General features: G+C 45.1%; 4 protein-coding genes across 4 annotated transcripts; 2 read left to right on the forward strand and 2 right to left on the reverse strand.

Moving 5' to 3' along the window:
- Nucleotides 1-6,334: 6,334 nt before the first annotated feature.
- Nucleotides 6,335-8,212, reverse strand: K441DRAFT_700836 (uncharacterized protein). Its single transcript, XM_067653285.1, has 7 exons — nucleotides 7,809-8,212; nucleotides 7,489-7,754; nucleotides 7,322-7,431; nucleotides 7,153-7,270; nucleotides 7,034-7,101; nucleotides 6,954-6,984; nucleotides 6,335-6,890 (listed from the first exon to the last, which is right to left on the reverse strand). The coding sequence occupies exons 1-7, from the start codon at nucleotides 7,956-7,958 to the stop codon at nucleotides 6,515-6,517; spliced, it is 1,119 nt and encodes a 372-aa protein (XP_067497418.1). The 5' UTR covers nucleotides 7,959-8,212; the 3' UTR covers nucleotides 6,335-6,514.
- Nucleotides 8,213-11,199: 2,987 nt separating this feature from the next.
- On the forward strand, nucleotides 11,200-11,715 carry K441DRAFT_700837 (uncharacterized protein; the record flags this gene model as incomplete). Its single annotated transcript, XM_067653286.1, has 2 exons — nucleotides 11,200-11,446; nucleotides 11,495-11,715. The coding sequence occupies 2 exons, from the start codon at nucleotides 11,200-11,202 to the stop codon at nucleotides 11,665-11,667; spliced, it is 420 nt and encodes a 139-aa protein (XP_067497419.1). The 3' UTR covers nucleotides 11,668-11,715.
- A 573-nt stretch (nucleotides 11,716-12,288) lies between these two features.
- Nucleotides 12,289-13,545, forward strand: K441DRAFT_647469 (FAD/NAD(P)-binding domain-containing protein; the record flags this gene model as incomplete). Its single annotated transcript, XM_067646859.1, has 1 exon — nucleotides 12,289-13,545. A coding segment is annotated over exon 1 (1,086 nt), but the record flags the coding sequence as incomplete, so codon positions are not given.
- Nucleotides 13,546-14,537: 992 nt separating this feature from the next.
- On the reverse strand, nucleotides 14,538-17,434 carry K441DRAFT_621990 (glycoside hydrolase family 3 protein; the record flags this gene model as incomplete). Its single annotated transcript, XM_067645989.1, has 3 exons — nucleotides 14,538-16,539; nucleotides 16,589-17,106; nucleotides 17,155-17,434. The coding sequence occupies 3 exons, from the start codon at nucleotides 17,432-17,434 to the stop codon at nucleotides 14,680-14,682; spliced, it is 2,658 nt and encodes an 885-aa protein (XP_067497421.1). The 3' UTR covers nucleotides 14,538-14,679.
- Nucleotides 17,435-17,723: the final 289 nt, after the last annotated feature.

Raw genomic sequence — 17,723 nt, forward strand, 5'->3', positions numbered from 1 at the left:
AGCTGCTAGCGGCATATTATATCTATATACGCAGATGGCGGTATAGGGATACGCCTGTATATACTGCTATATAATGCTTTTACCCGCGTAGTTGCCTATTTATTAATAAGAGTTAGGGTAAGATAAGCTCGTATACTATTTCTTAGCTAAGTAATTAATTATAGGATATCCGGAGCCTAAGTAAGAGTTAAAAGCAGTACCGGATTATAATAACTGTAATATTAATCTGGCGGTACGCGGGCAACCTAAACTTATAGCAGTAATTTATCCTCGCCAAGGTATGTTAGAAAGGCCTTTTAATGGCATATACCGTTAATCATTTCCATCTATATAGCTAATAGCCTAGCGCAATAAGATATCTCTACCTTGCTCTAAAATCTAGTCGTTATAGCTTTATTAACAGGAGTAGAAGCCTAGCTTAAAGCTAATATCTAAGAGGAAATACTTTCCGTGTCACTTACGTCGCTAAGCATATAGCCGTTGGCTAGTTAACTACGTGCTATTACTTAATTAGCTAGTAGTCGATTCCGATATAGCCTGTAAGTAGTCTTTTAAGGTACGTCTGGTTATAACTATAGCTATTTAATTTCTAGTCTATTAACACCTTTTGTGTTAAAGGCCTAATACGGCAAAAATATATAACCTTTACTAGTCTGACTATAGCCCCGTCCACTATAACTAAGACGCTACTAATAATCTGTAAGACTCTTTATAATTAGAAACTTCTAAAGCGCTACCTATTTAATATCTAGGACATTAATACCTATACTAAGAGAGGTTATTGCCACTATAATCCTTATAAACAATAAGGATTTCTTAAACTCTTTATATTAAGTAGTACGATTATACTCTTAAATATATACAGTATACACCTAAACTACATTAGTAACGCAACGAGCTTTATTATTAATATTGGTAGTATACTGTTTATTAGGTGTAAAGGTTAAAGTCTTTATAAGGAGTGCTTTTTAGAAGTATACCACTGCTTCCTAGACGGACCGATGACCGTCTATAAAGACAATCGTCTTTAGTATTTACTCCAGGACTGCAGTATCTAAATCTATATACGCGTTTAATAGGAAGTATAATATATCCTATAAATCCACCTTGCCTTTACTAAGCGGCAGTACGTAGATTAAGACATTAGGGCGATTTACAGAAGTCCTAATAACCTTAGTCTGGTATATACGGTTACCTATAGAGCGAAAACCGGCGTTACTAAGAACTAGTTATTCTGCCTCCTTATTAAGTATAGCAGAATAACTAAACCAAACTATATCCTAACGAAGTATTATCCGTAGCTCGCCTAATATTATAAATGTCGGTTAGAACGATTCCCATTACTTTACTAGATAATACTTATTAATTATAATAAGACTAACCCTAGCCTATAGTTCCGCGCTCTTTAACATATCCTAGAAAGACTTTAATAAGGCCTACTTAGGATTAAGAAGTACGTGTGTATACACACTGTCCTTTACTTTTTTAATTAGGGCCCTATTTAGGCTCCTACTCTTAGCAGTAATAAGGCACAGATTAGAGCTATTAAGCTTCTAGATATTATCTAACTGTTCTTCGCTAAGCTTACTTAGTAGGACTAACTAGATAGTAATCTTGCCCGTTAAGATTAAAAAAGCATAAAAAATAAGACTTTTTCCGAAACCCGTGCGTGTAATAAGAAGTATATTACTAAAACTAAAGATTAGACGTCTTAGGGTGCGTATCTATTTAAAATAAGATATTTAAGGGCGGCCTCCTAGATTCATATACTGGAGTATTTATTTAAGATATGCTTTTAAAACGGCCATCTATAACAGAACATTTTCCTTACGCCAAGCTTCCTTAATAATAGATGGCAATTCTTCTAGGTCTATTAAACTAATTACTGTAATATAACCTAGTTGTAGTATTAGGCGCAAACAAACCTCTACCCCGCCCGCCCCCGTCTTCCACCAACCCTTATACCATTTCTTCCTACAATCGCAATTTTATTTAGGAATCTAATTGGCCCAAGAGTTTACAGGAGTTCGCAGGAGTTCATAGGAGTTTGCAGGAGTTAAAAAGAATACAAATTGGCTGTTCTCTAATCGGTAACGGGTGCATATAGAGGAGTAACGCCAGTAACGCGCCCTAGGGTTCTATACACGAGCAATCTAACTGGCCTAGGAGTTCGCAGAAGTTTACAGGAGTTTATAGGAGGTTATAGGACTTAGCTAGCAACAAAAATAGACGTAATATAGTTATAGTATGGATGGTAGTAGGAGGAACGGTTTATAGGTATTACGAAGATTCCTTTTAAAAACGCGGTTAAGGTTTTGCACGATATATCTCATGCCTTTAACTGCGTTATAATTAGCCTTTATATATATAGAATTAAAGATTATTACCTTAAGATTAAAATGCATCAAATAAAGCATTAATAACTGTTAGTAGGGCCTTGGTAGAGCTAGTTAAAGTTAAAATACGCGATCTAAAACATTTATTTCTCACCAAAGCAACTCCCATAAGCTCTTAGACGCTCCGTAGAAGATTTTATTGGGTGACAGGGGTGCGCAGGGGGCTAAAATTAGTGCGCTGTTCTAATTGGTCCAGGAGTTAGCAGGAGTTGGCAGGAGTTAGGGCGCTATTCTAATTGGCTCAGGAGTTTGCAGGCGTTTTAGAGGGTCCATGCGTTATCCCGTGTCACGGAACAAATCTTCTGCGGAGCGTCTGATTTATGAGATAAGTCCAAGGGATCTCCCCCTTGAAGCTCTGCTCGAAGCCCTATACAAAGCTCCGAAGCTCTACTAACACGCAGCACTAATATACTAGGAAGGTTCTGCAATCAGCCGTATAACCACCCATACAATCAATCGCCGTACAATTGTCTCTACGAACGGCTCTACAAACGTCTACACGATCGCCCGTACGAACGCCCATATAATCGATCAATCGATCAATTGCCCGTACAAACACCCGTACAAACGCCCATACAATCGACCAATTAAACGTCCATATAATTGCCCATACGATTATCTCTGCAAATGTCTCTGCAGTTAATCGCCCAAGCGAATGCCTGCATGTGGCTCTGCATAAGTGTCGATCGGTAGTCCGTGCACCGATGAGTAAGTAAAGAATGAGGACTCTGTCTATTCAAACTATGAAGAAAAGAAGCTATTTATACACGAGGTAGGTGTCTGAAATAGGAAAGGGAGGGGGGGTATGTGTCGAACGTAGAATAGGATCATAGAAGAAGGACTCGTGTGTAGATTGATCTACGAAGAAAAGAGACTATATATACATAAGGTAGTACGTAATGACTAGGTAATAGAAACAGGTTTGTAAGACATTAGCGGGGTAGTGAGACATAGGGTGGTCCGTTCGACAGTATATAACTGAAACGGGGGTAGTAGTACACCCGGAATGAGAACAAGGATAGGGTAATAGGCTAAATCCAACCTGAATCGACAATAAGGCTCTGCATGAAGCTCTACCGAAGCTCTGCACGAAGCTCTACCGAAGCTCTGCATGAAGCTCTACCGAAGCTCTGCATGAAGCTCTACCGAAGCTCTGCTTGAAGCTCTACCGAAGCTCTATAAAGGCTCTATACGAACCTCCATGCGAAGCTCTGCAAAAGCTCTACCAAACGCTCTACCAAAACCTCTACAAGAGCTTTGCCCACGTAGCGAATAGAGCACGCAGTGCGCAGGGGGGGTCCAAGGGGGTCTCCCCCTTGAGCTCAAAGCTCTACTCAAAGCTCTACTTCGGGCTTAATACGGAGCTCCAGTACTGATATACTAAGAAGGCTCTATAATTGTCTACACGTCTATATGTCTGCACGTCTACACGTCTACATGTCTGCACGTTTGCACGTCTGCAAGTCTGCACGTCTGCACGTGACTTTGCACAAGGCTCTGCATAAAGCTCTACACAAGGCTTTACCAAAGCTCTGCACAAGGCTCTACTAAAACTTTGCATGAGGCTTTACTAAAACTCTACATAAGGCTCTGCCCAAAGCTTACCCCCGGGTCAAAATTTTCGTTGGGGGGTACCAACGATCCGCATGTTTATTATTATACTCAATGTGTATCTCAACTTTATTTCCAAGTCAGTGGCCCTCTAAAATTTTCTGCTGTTCCCCTCTCCTCCTCATCATTTACAGCGCAGCCAGATAACTTCCGGAACATAAAACCACCAGAAATAGTACCCAGGACAGATAATCTCCGTAACTCTGGCAATCCAACTGGCGGCCTATGAAGGTGAAAGTGACGGTGGCAGATCACCCGGCTTCAGATTAGTCCAGTGAAAACTTGAATCTTCTTGCATGTGTTTTTTAAGTTTGTGGGAGGATACGGGACATATTAGCCAAGGTATGACAGTAGACAAAGCAAAAATGGCAAGATAGGGCCAGCTTAGATTCATGTTTTCATACTCGACAAGGCCTGTTAGCAACCGTACACAGTGGTTTGAAAGCTTTACTTACACGAACAGGGCGCCCGAGGTGCTGTCCGTATTTTCTTCAATACAATCGCAAATTTAGATTATGATAGCCTTAAGGTTGTCACTGGCTCCATTGGCTTCCAGCAGGTCCAGGATGGCTTGTGGGATCAGCTTGGGGATGAACCAGCGGAGGGGTTGCTGCTCACCTATGGCACGGCGTTTTAACCCGATTCCACAATCGCCATCTCTAACAATTGTGCCTTATTCTATAATATGCTTCTCGGCCTCAATGTCATGGCGCAGACCATTGATTATAGCAGGTCTAGCTTGAGCTCATATGAACGTCACCCCAGTGATCTTTTTGGATTGGGTTAAAGTTGGACTGGACTGGACTGGACTGCTAGCCTTGATAGGCAAGCGTTAGCCCTGTTTAGGAATGAGCTAGCTAAACTACAAGTAATTTGGACTGGAGTGGATTTGAGCTCAAATCCACTCCACTTTAGTTCAAAAAGATCACTGCTAGCACTTCTTCGAGAGCTGGCTATTGCTCAGCTCACGTCCAGTACTGCTCCATCAATTTTCGACCAACATCGAACCACATCTGAGCTCCGTCTTTTACTCTCTTCCACTGACAACGAAGCTGCATTCCGAATTGCCTTACTCGGCGAGATAAGGGAGAGGCGAGCGCAAGTTAGGACAAGTGAGTCGTTTGAAAAAATTTATTACCACACTTCTAACTGCATTTTATACATTCTAGGCTATAAACATATCCTGTGGTATGCAGGATCAATTAGAAGCGATGCTTACGAAGACATAAGATAAGATGGAGTTCGTCGTTGTCGTTTTCGAGGTGCGAAATGTCAATAGAAATTAATTATTGAACATTCTTTGTCTCTTCTAACAATGAAATTATAACAGAATTGACATTTTTGGTGGCAACTTAGCAGCTCGAATAGAATTAACATGGAGTGGAAGTTACCTAGGGACAGCCTCACAATATTGCGGCCCGCCTAAACCAAATCCTAGCGATGTTGATACTACGTTCCTAGAGCCAGCGTCTTGCGCTATACATGGTCTTATCGTATTTCGCCAAATATTGGCAGTTCGGTGCTAACTTTAAATGTGGGTCAACAGGATTGATCCTTGCTCAACTATTACAGCAGAATGAAGGTTGTCGTGTAATAGTAAGTGCCTGTCAACTTTAAATTAGGGATCCCTTGAGAGGCTTAACATTTACTAGGATCCATATTAAAATTAGATCAGGGGTGCCTATGACTCATCGATTTCATGTATATAGTCTCTTTTCTTCATGGATCAATCAACACACGGGTTCTCCGAATCGACACAAAGAAACTTGGCGTCGTAGATGACTTCGTAGAAATACCCGGCTCAGGTCGAGAGAAGGAATTGAGTTCGACATTGTAGTAGAAGCTGCGGATTAGAAGCTCTAAATTCCGTAGTACCATCTACCATCTATCTACTGCCTCGTCTCGAGGCCTCCATTTCTACCGCCTTTGGCACCTCCAACGACTCCGATGCCTCCATCACTACTTCGTCACCACCTTCGTTATCACCTCATTACCTTGCCCTTGCATGCCTCTGCCTCTATATATATATAATGTCTTACTATTTTAAGAACCTATAGCTAACAGAGTAACAGAACCACGACGTAAATGAGGCCATGCAAAGAGAGGGCAAAAAGAAAGGCTCTATGCATTGACTAGAAAAGGAGCGTATGAGAACTCTCAAACACAGGTCTTACCGGCTTTCATGAGGACAAGCGCATGTGTTGGAGATGTAAAGCAATGCCACGTTACAATAACCCTCTAGACAGTGCTGCGTGGGATAGCTTTGGGCCAGGTGCAGATAGGCGCCCAGCGCGGCCTAATATCGTCACTGGTTAAGTGGCTTACGCCCAAACACTAAGACATCCGAATTCAGCTCTAAATAGTCTTATCCTCTTCATCCAGACTTGGATCCAATGCGGCTAAAAAATCCACCCAGTATATACATAGAAACGCCTCATGAGACAATTAAATAGTACTTTGAACATCCGCTAAAATATGGACGCCATTCATTCCGTTTGACATTAAAATCATTTAAGTGTACCATGATACATCTCCTCGTCCATATCAGTCCTCTCTATACCGCTGATTTTATTCTCGCTCCCATACTGAATCGTCACATTCGTCGTTTTGGTAATGCCATTTTTAAATGGTTGTGCCGCTAGAATATTATCCTCACTCGATCCGTCGCCAGAATGGGCGGTTGTTTCTTTGTGGGTCGCAGTGCGTGATGCCGCCCATGATATACTCATTCTGGAATTTGAATGGCGGAGATAGCCGCTGCGTTGGCCGCCGGGGCGCATCTCATAACTGTTGTCGAGGGTTGTGGGCTTTCTGGTGAAGGAGAGGAAAAGGGGTCTGAGTGAGGGGACGGAAGCTGCGATAATCGAGACGTAATTCTCGATGCTGGGACACGAGTTAGTGCGTACATTGTTAGAAAATTTGGAGTGAATCAAGGGAAACACCTACGTGAGCCAAATGATGAAAGATGATGTGCGGTCTGAATTAAGAATTAGCTGAAGGTTTCGCAGGGAGGGAGATTGACAGACATGTGAAATCATTGCGCTTTCTAAGATTACCCACGGCAATTGTTTTGATGACAGATGCCACACACGCACTATAAGCTAAATTAACGCTAGGAAAAGGCGGCTAGCAGTTTGATACTTACAATATGCTCATACTCATGAGTATCACAAGTATAATCTTAACTCGAAGTTTTATACTGAGATCTTTCAAGATGAAAAGAGGTAGGAACGTCAAGAGAAGGTCATGAAACGTGTTTATAGCTAGAACTTGGTCAGCTATTATGATACCTCTAAGGCTATGATTGATCTCACCTCCTTGGGCGTATCCGACATTTATTGGTATTATAGGGTTCCAGCAGCGTCCCTTAACGGAAGGATCCCACATGGATGCGAAATGTTGACATTGGACTAAAACCAATATGCTATTGCAGTATAAGTAACTGTTGAGCTTGACTTTTAGTTTTGAAGGTAAATCTCACAAGGTGGTCAAGTTCGATACAGTTTGGACGACGATGACCTGCCACAGCGTCCGTTTCATCGGTTTACTCTGACCAACAAATCTCATCAAATAAAATGAGAATGACACTCTCGCAAAGGTCGGTGCTACGACCCCCCATGGTTGTTGGGCCAGAACTTCGAACTTGACGGCTGCGACAATTTGGGCAGGCTCTAAATATTGAATATGCCGTCCGATCCCCCAATGTACGGCCACGGTCATCAGTGATGTGTTGATTAATCCAGTGGCCTAGATTCTTTGTGGTCAGAGATGATGTATTGAGGAACTTCGGATGATACTGACCAAAGCGAGGAGAATCAGGTAGTCGTCAATGCCGACACGACCGACAACTTTTATCTGCGTGAATATTCGGATGCACACAACAACGGTAGCAATACCGGCTTCGGTCCAGTTTGCAGCCAGAATTTTGGGACCAATGTTCACGTTATCCATGGTGTAATAAGTTCAGAAGATCTTCAAGACAGGCAGAATCCAAAGCATGGAATCGAGATTCAAGAGTCTGACAGTCAGGGGAACCATGCACAATGTATCATAAGAAATCAGTTTGGTGAGACGACAGTGACACGGCATGACTCCAAGGATTTAGAGGTAGCAGTTGGCCAGGAACCGTGGTTCGCTAGGGCTTGTTCTCCAGATAAGCCTGCAAATCGTCGAAAACTCCGGCAGATGTTGGAGCAGCCATTGAGTGCAGCGAAGGGGTTCTTTCAGCCACCACGCCTCGTGAACAGCGGTGCATTGTGCGCAATAGATTGTGATGGATTTACTGGTGTGCGGGTTTCCTGAAAGGATGTGGTTCGCCAGCCAAGGCAGGAAGAGAGCCGTGCACGTACTGCAAAGCAGTCATCTTCTTTAATGTAGTGGCCACCTGTACGAGTCAGCCCCCCACACGAGTCACCTGTTGATCGCCCCCAAATCGTCCCCAACCAGATCAATACACCGCTTTCTTACACAACGACCATGGCTCCTATAGACCCCGAAATTCACCCTTTACCTAGGAGGATTGAATACAGCTTACCTTAAGGTAATTAAAAGAAAATCCTCTTTAATCTACTCGTTAACTTACTGAAATATTTCACGTCTTTATTGACTTTACGCTACTATTAAAGAGGTTACTAATTAATAAAGAATATTACTAAGAGGCAGTCTTTAATTAAATAGATTAATTTAATAACATCTTAAGGGTAGCTACTAAAGATCTAATACCTTAAATTTATAGCTAAAAGTATTCTTACTATAAATAATTATTCTTTTTTAATAGTAGCAGAGGTGTAGAAAAGAGTGGATAAGAGGGTCCAAAAATATAAGATTTGGCTACCAAAACGGAACGGAATGCGGCTCTACGAGGCGTCGTTAGCTTTACAAAGAAGGTGTAGAAGGAGCTTCTAGTAGATCAAAGTGTATTTAGATTAGATAGCGTTCAGTTGTAATTAATGCTGATTTGGGTGGGGGTATGTGTGTTACGATACTAGCGGAAAATGGCAGATTGCGGCAGAAAATGGCAGAGAGCTGTAGTCGCGTAAAAACCCTGCTTCGAGTGGCGCTGCTCTTCTTCTCCTTTCCTTTCTCTTGCTTTAGACCCTCGTTGATAGACGATCCAATTGTGCAGGCTTGCATGCGTTCTTCCTGCCGTGCTCGTGCCTCGATTGACTGAGTCGTTCACAATGTGCGCCCGATCGCATGGTTCAGGAGCGAGCTGACTCGGAATGGGAGGCTGACTCGGACAGGGGGGTGACTCGAATGGGAGGTTGACTCGAATAGGGAGCTGACCCGAATAGGGGGCTGTCTCGTATGGGGGGCCGACTCGGCCACTACGTTACAGCTTAATAATATAACAACCATAAAATATAGAAAATAATAAAATCACAAGTATAATATTTTAAGTACCTTAATACCTTTATTTATTTAAAAATTAAAAAACCTATGTTAGTGTGGTTTAATAAATCCGTAAAGTTGAGCGACTTTTGACGTTCCTCGTAATTTGTACGTCCGCTCCGGCGCTCAAGCCGTTGCTAGCAGGAAAGTATTGGGTGAAGGGAATATTTACGTCGTCGGCTGTGACATCCCCGTTATTCCCATACAAAATTAAGAGCTAGATGCCGATGAAGAACTCTTGCCGGCGTGGCTTTCGGCGAGAAAGCGGAATGATGTCCTGGATGATGCCACAGCTGCCTCCGCGCGGCTCCCCGAGTCAGGTGTTTTGAAAATAGCCGGGACTTGACCGTTGAGCCCCGAACTCGTCCCTGGCCGCACTTCTGTTCAGGTTTCTTAAAATTCTGCAGTTAAGGCGCCTGCAAGTTCACAAATTTCATATTTTTGCATGGGAGTTCATGCCACTAAAAGGCTTGGTGTTGGTGGGATTCGATGGGAATGAAAACAACGTCGGCAGGCTCGGCTCAGTTGAGAGCACAATGCAAGCCCTGGAGGCCTCTTCGTACGGTTCATTCGGATCTCAATCAAGCCGAGAACCCTCTGATAAAGGAGAGGATAATCAGCTGACCATGGACGTGGAGAAGAAGACAGTCGCAGACGTCGAGGGTACTTATGTTGTTACCATAGACGCGGGAGAAAAGTCCAGCTCAGACCTTGATGTACAAGTCCTGACAGCAAGATCGTCCTCATCCCACAGCCAAGCGATGATCCAGCGGACCCTCTCAATTGGTCATGGACGAAGAAGCATACCGTCTTATTTGTTTTGGGCTTCAGTGCCTTGTTGACTGATTGGGGTATAACTTGGGGGACCACATTGTTCGAAGCTCAGGCTTTGACTTGGAATATGTCAATTCCCGATGTCGCAAAGTCATTAAGCGGAGGCATCTTCTTGCAAGATCCCGGTGGCATCCTAGCAGTACCTTTAGTTCAGCGATATGGTAGGTTAGTCTTTTGTTCTTCAGCGTCAACATTGACTTCCAAATTGATTGTCTTGGTAGACTCCCAGTCCTATTTTAGTCGCAATTGCTCTCTTGCATTATGCCCCCCAAGCACCTACTTAGGCCGGCTTCACTGCCTGTCGATCCTTTCAGTGTTTCCTCAACACTCCACAGGTCATCGGGCTCACTGTGATTCACGACATGTTCTTTTTCCAAGGTCGCGCTCGTAAGATCAACCTTTGGGCCTTTACTTACCTCGTTGACCCATATCTTGGCCCGTTCATTGCTAGATTCTTAATCCAGAATATCAATTGGAGGCAGGACCTTGGCGCCTTGGTCGCATTCTATGACTTTTCGACACTCATGATTATCTGCTTTGGTGATGAAACCCTGCACGACCGGAAGGTTTCGGAGCGGACTCCGAAATCTGAGGGCGCTCTGGGCAGAATCAAGCTCTTGACTGGCGTTGCCGGGCTTGGAACAAGCGGGAGACCAACGATTAGCACCGTAATCAAGGATCTAATAGCTGTCTCGTATCTGCCCTACTTAACTGTGCCTTGCGAGTATACCTTTCAAACCCGAAGAATGATACTAACGTTAAAAACGCTCCACCTTCCTTGTACCGTATATGTGGGCAATCGGGATTCCAACCTCAGTCACCCAATTCGTTAAACCGCCGCCCTGTCTCTTCAGTGACACAACGACATCCCTTCTCTACCTTGCCCCTATGCTTAATGCTATTATTGCAGAACTGTGGGGTCATGTCTTCGATGACTGGCTACAAAACTCTTTCATCCGCCGAAACCATGGGTCATAAACTGGAGAACCGTCTGTGGGGTGCTTGGGTTACCGTTGTCTTCGCAATATGTTCTCAGGTGCTTTACGGGCAGGTTCTACAGCACCCACTCCATTGGATTGGTGTTGTATTTGGCTGGAGCCTCAATACATTCGCTACGCTTGCCGCTACGACCGTCATCTCTGCATATGTCTTAGACTGCTTCCCACAGCACGTGGCGTTAGCCTCATCATGGCTTAATTTCTGGCGTGTTACTGGTAAGGCTCTTACTCGTCACCATTGAATTTTAATAACTTGAAGAATAGGTGGCTTTGTCATCACATATTTCAATCCCAATTGGATCGCACATAACGGTCCCGCAATTACGTTTGGGTGTCAAGCAGCTATTGTAGCCGTCTCACTTGCATCTGTCATTGCTACTCAAATTTGGGGTAGCAGGTGGAGAATGAAGTTCCCAGTTCCAGCGCCCGAGAATTGATTCTTTCAGTCCTAAGTCTAGTTCTAATACAAACACAATTGAATGATGAGAGCACAGCTTCTCAAGCATTAAATAGAGAGTAGTGCCAAAGAAATGTACTTTTCAAAACATGCTGTGATTACCTCTCGACGGGAAAAACTTCAGGGAGGCGAAACATGCGGCTTTCTGAAAACCAATAATACCAGCAAGAACTGTGGAATCTAATACCTTTGACGAGCCGCTTAGTTTGGCTTTCGCGTAGACCGTGTTGCTGCACGAACCCATGCTTAGCTCTTTCAGTTGCGGGGTGAATCAAGGTGCTGCATCAAGTCTCCCTTTGTCACACCGCGTTAGGCCCCAGTTGAGCGGAATTGTGTGAGACAACCAATATTTGAAGGGTTAGTGCACCAGGAGGTTCTCTCGGTCCTCAGAAGGTCACGATCTAAGATTATCGAATCACGAAGCTCTCTACTCCAGTTGAGTGATATCATTGGTTGTTCACTGATCAAGTCTTTGGCGACCTATTTCTTAAGACGGCCTCTCTCTTCTCAGTACCTTAACATCTTCTTGAAAATACCTCTTCTTTTCCAAACGAAACTCAAGATGGGCTCAATAAACGGAATGACGCCTACAAAACCATTCAATATCGCCATAGTAGGCGGTGGTCTTGGCGGAGTTGCTCTGGCAATCGGCCTCATCAAGCAGGGTGTTCCAACTCACATTTACGAAGCTGCAGCGGGATTTGGGGAGATTGGCGCTGGAGTCATCTTTGGGCCCAACTCGGCTCGAGCTCTTAATCTGATCGACCCGGCGATGCTTCACGGCTTCAAGAAATGCGCAACATTCAACGAGTCGGCCGACAGGATCCACACATGGTTGTCATGGCGTTATGGCATGGATTCACGAGACGGAAACGGGAAGAAGTGCGGCGATCTCATATGGCATCTTGAAGATGAGGAGTCGGTGAAGCTCGGTTATGGGACGAGAACACGTTGTGGCGTGCATCGCGCGCGGTTCTTAGATGAGTTGGTCAAGCTCATCCCTGATGGTACTGTTTCGTTTCGCAAGTCTCTGGTGGGTATCGACGAACTTTCTAAGCCCGAAGGGGGAGGTGTTCGGCTTCACTTCGCAGACGGCTCGACTGCAACAGCCAGTGCGGTCATTGGCTGCGATGGGATAAAGTCCAAGACAAGAGGATATTTGTTCAACTACAAGGTCAATCCGGAATACACCGGCGAATATGGCTACAGGGCCCTGGTTCCGGAAAAACTGGCAAGAGAAATCCTAGGAGATGATATAGCACTCAACAGCCAGTTGTATGTTGGCTATGGGGGCTTCATCATCACGTATCCAGTGGAGCACGGGAAGCTTATTAACATGGTTGGTGTCGTCAGGAATGATCAGCCGTGGAACCATGGGCAATGGATTGTACCATCCACAAAAGAGGATATGGTTAAGGATTTCGAAGGGTGGCATCCCGTCCTCGTTGATCTAATCTCCAAATTCGAAGTCAGAGACAAGTGGGCTTTCTTCGATCTGATCCACTCGGAGAAGTACTACCGAGGCCGGATATGCCTTATGGGGGATAGCGCGCATGCAAGCACAGCAAACCTGGGCGCTGGAGCTGGTATGGCGATGGAGGACGCATATATCTTAAGCAGTCTGCTAGGGTCTATCAACGACGCCGAAAATCTAGAGACAGCATTCAGAGCCTACGATTCCGTACGAAGGCCAAGGACACAGAAAGTAGTCGTGCTCAGCAGATTAGCGGGTATGGCCAACGAGTTGGTGGCACCAAAAATTCGGGACGACCTGTCAAAGCTCCAGCCGGACATTGACGCTCGGTATCGATGGGTTTGGCGTGAGGATCTGGAAGCTCAACTAGCGGAGGCGAAGAGGCATATGTAGTTTCTTAGACTTCGTCCGATCGTGGTAAGTGGCTTTTACTGTGCACGGGCAGTGAAGGGTGTTTCTTTTGAGATAAACCTGCTTGAGTTAAAGTAGTGATTACTCCGCCTTATTTAGACCTTCCGACGACAAATAGTATTTGTAAAGCTGGGTCCTAGATACACTATATGCCATTTCACTAGAGAATAGATTTTTAAGAAGTGGCATCGTCAAGCGCAGGGACAAAATAGGAAACGTACCCTTTAAACTTTGCTAGCAGGCTTTTGATATATTGATTCTCTACAGTTTCAGGTCCTTCAGTATAATTCAACTATAACCGTAATAGAGTCGTAAGAAATTCCTGCTTACCTAGATAATTATTCAAGTTTCCCTGCAGGTCCTTCTCTATAGTAAGACATCTGTGCCTATTTGGAAAAGATGCTGCCATCCGGCACAGTTGGAACGCAGTTAAAAGTTCCTTACGAGAAGAGCTGCTAGTCTTGGCTTATACGTGTTGCTTCTAAATTACGATTGACGTCGGATGTTGACGTACTTTTCTACAAGGGCCCAAGGCAGGATACGCATTTCCCGCCGAATAGCGGACCCGAAGTTATCACCTGCTGGATTTCCATACAACGTATAGAGGAGTATAATCCCGTGGGGGAAGGCGAGATCATCGAAGTCACACATATCTGCACGCTGATTAGCATGAAGTTTCCACAGGGCGAGAAGCCGAGAGTGAAGGGTTGGTATAGACTTGAACGCTTTCCCTCCAATTGACCGGGCTACCTTGGAGGTCGGAGGGGTCGAGAATGTCAACGAACAAGGCGTCGCTACATTGTATTGCGGTCGTAAAGGTCCCTGGTAGCTATATTTTGCTTCCTGTGGTGGAGTAGGATAAAGAACCCTTGCTTTCTATTCCTTCGAGTAATCGTAATCAGGATTTATTGTTTGTAATATAAATATTTGAAACAGGGATTTCTATTCTTATACGGATCTTGATTAGTAAAGAATATCCAAAGAGGAGTCCAGTATAACCTGCAACATTTCTTCTCTCCCCAAAAGTTCATGCAATCTTTATTTACAATTACCTATAGTAAAAACACCCTTTCAAACACCCAAACTGAATTTCTTATAAATAATTCACTACGCCGGACTTACCAAGCCACTCTGGCACCCCAAGCTCGCTGTCTTGCACCCTAGGGTTAAGGTATCCGAGGCCTCACCAACCCAAATCGTATAATCACCTCCTACATTTGGAACCACCCAGTTCTGCTGAACTGTGTCCCAAACGCTCAAATCCTTTCTGGTAAAACTGAGCGTCAACACCTCACTCTCGCCCTTGGCCAGCGTTTCCGTCTTGGCAAAATCCCGCAGCTGAATAACGGGCGTGTCATACGAAATCCCCGCGGGAAATTGCACATAGCCCTGCACGACGGCGCGGCCACTGAAGTTTCCCGTATTTGTGACGGTAACAGAGACCGTGTATGCGACGTCCCAGAGAGCGGGATTCCCGCCTTGAGCGCCACCGGCCGGTGGTCCAGGCTTCTGCGTGTTGCTATAACCAGCGGGATAGACATAGCTAGATGTAGAGGCTACGGCGGCAGCGGCGTCAGCGTCGGATTTCTCTAGCCAAGAGTAGAGGTAGCGCCAGATGCGGTTGAAATTTGCGGGCCAATATGCTTCAGATGCGGGTGGAATGGCAGTAGAGTATGTGGGTGTGCTGCCTTTAGCTGGTCTGGCTGGTGGAATGGAAGTCAGAGAAGTCACGGCTGTGATTATTGCATCGGAAAAAGAAAATGTGGTGTAGCTCAAGCCGTGTCCGAAAGCGTAGCGTGGTTTGATACTATGGGCATTAAAGTAGCGGTAGTCGATGTAGAGGCCCTCAGTGTAAGTGTCTTGCGGTTGGCCAAGCTCGAAATAGACGAGACCGACGCTGGCGGGGCTTTCAGATTCATTGTGGGGGATGGTGTATGGAAGATGGCCGCTTGGAGAGACGTCGCCGAATAAAACCGATGCTAAGGATTGGCCAGCTTCCTGTCCCGGAAGATGTGCAAAAAGAACCGCTTTAACGGATGGAAGGTCGATCCATTCTTCTAGTAGAATTGGGCCAACTGTGTGCACGATGACGATAACTGTGCTATAGGTGGCTGCAGCATTCTTGAGTAGTGTATCTCCATTATGCCAAGCATTGAGTCCGGCCGTTGTTCGATCTCCAGGGTTGCCCTCCACGGTAATATAATTTTCGCCAGAGTCAGCATTGATGAATACGAGGGCAATATCTCCGGAGGAAGCTGTCAGGCCGGAGGGAAATGTATCTGTGTTGTAGTATTTTACGTTGCTTGCTTTGCTGGAAATAGCGTCCATTGGAGAATCCAGGTACGGGTATCTTGCAGTGCCGCTCCCCCAGCCCATGCCAAGTGTGCCCTTGTCACATCCTTGATCGGAGCAAGAATTGATGCCATTTGAATTCTTTTGAGCGTCTGTTCCGAAGATTTTGAGCGATGAATTTGTACTTAGTGGTAAGGTGTTGTTGACATTTTTTAGCATGGTGATAGCATCTCTAGAGATGTTCCTCGCAACCGCTGCATGTCCGTCTTGAACATCAACGAATTCATTCACAACACCTGATGGAGAGAATAATGCGCCTGGATATAGTGGCCCGGTAGCATCCTGTGTATTGGTGGAGAAGTTGGGAGGAGGATAGTCTTTGTCCTGGCCCATTTGATACCAAGCCGCAACTATTCTAGTAACCATGTCATTGAGGCGGTCCACAGGCACAGACCCATTCAGCACTGCTCTCGAAAGTTCGTACATCCAATAAGAGTCTCCCAATAGTGGGACAAGACCATCACCAGGCATGCTCATATCCAGGCCAGCGAGGGCGGAAGGTACTCCAGAGATCTGAGCCAGCCAATCGGACATGACGAAGCCTTGGAATCCGAGTTCATCTTTTAGGATACCATTCAGAAGGTAGCTGTTTTGTGAACATGCTGATCCATTGACCTGTAGAAGTCAGCTCGAAAAGTATATTTATCCTTGAAATTCCACGTACCGCGTTGTAGGCGGCCATTACGGAACCCACTCCGGCTTTGATTCCTTCCGCAAAGGGCCATAAATAGAGTTCATGGATGGTCCTATCATCAATGTTCGAGCTGTATCCAGGCTGGGCAATACTGTACATTCTGTACATCTCCTGTTCGTTAAGAATATAGTGCTTGATAGTAGCAATGACACCTTGCTCCTGGACTCCTTGAACTGTCAATGCTCCTCCAACAGCTTGGAGTACCGGATCTGCGCCAAATCCTTCCCAATTTCGGCCTCCTCGCGGTTTGCGCCCCAGTGGTCCAACTGTTGGCCCAAGGAAAACATTGATTCCTTTTCCTCGGAATTCCGCACCTAGAGCGACACCACGGGCGTACATTAGCGACTTGTCCCATGTTGCTCCAACAGTAATGCCAGCCGGGAAAGCAGTGTTGTGATCCGAGTTGCGGATTCCAAGTGCTGAGTCTTGGAGGCAAAGCTGTGGAAGGCCAAGACGAGGTGCACTTCCTGAATTTCCAACACACCTTCCTGAAACAGTTCAGCTAGGCTCTTCTCACTGATTCATATAGGGCCCACCCATATCGTAGCCAGACCCGCAAGTGATGTTAGCTTTCTCTGCTAAAGTCATGTTGGCGACGAGTAGCGCTGCTTTTCTGTAGCTCTCGCTCCAGTCAGCCACCCATCCCCCATGAGGAGTTGGGTAGTACGGAGCCGCAACATAGCTAGCGGGAACGTTTAATCGTTTATCGAGGTGTTGTGTGTCGATCGCAACACTAGAGACAGATGAAATAATATAACAGAAAAAAAGAATTGTGACTGGCTTAAAAATACTTAGAAAAATATAAGCAGTAGACATTATTATTAGATTAGACTAAAATGAGGAAAACAGATGAGATAGGCTGTGTCGATGACTCCAGCGCTGAAAGAACTGCGCAACGCGTTAAAGAAATAAGGAAACTCCCTGACCACCTTCGCCAAGTACTAGAGCCGGAGGCATCACGCTTTCGTACAAGTCCGATGATGGTGTCCATTGAAAGGCTGTGTTATTGCCAGGAAATTGTTCATGCGTTTGCGGAATGACGCTCTCACGCGATCAGGATTGGTCAACAGGCTAAAGGAGCTGACAGGGAGAATAACCTGATTGG

Source organism: Cenococcum geophilum, assembly GCF_001692895.1.
Source record: "Cenococcum geophilum 1.58 unplaced genomic scaffold K441scaffold_77, whole genome shotgun sequence".
In the NCBI taxonomy this organism is placed as follows: domain Eukaryota; kingdom Fungi; phylum Ascomycota; class Dothideomycetes; order Gloniales; family Gloniaceae; genus Cenococcum; species Cenococcum geophilum.

What these genes read in the sequence shown, in the direction of transcription:
- K441DRAFT_700836 (XM_067653285.1), bottom strand. Translation starts at nt 7,958, where the DNA reads ATGGATAACGTGAACATTGGTCCCAAAATTCTGGCTGCAAACTGGACC. An exon ending in GTATCGAACTTGACCACCTT is followed by an intron (nt 7,432 to 7,488) that starts GTGAGATTTACC and finishes ATACTGCAATAG; the next exon opens with CATATTGGTTTTAGTCCAAT. An exon ending in TCTTTCATCATTTGGCTCAC is followed by an intron (nt 6,891 to 6,953) that starts GTAGGTGTTTCC and finishes CTCGTGTCCCAG; the next exon opens with CATCGAGAATTACGTCTCGA.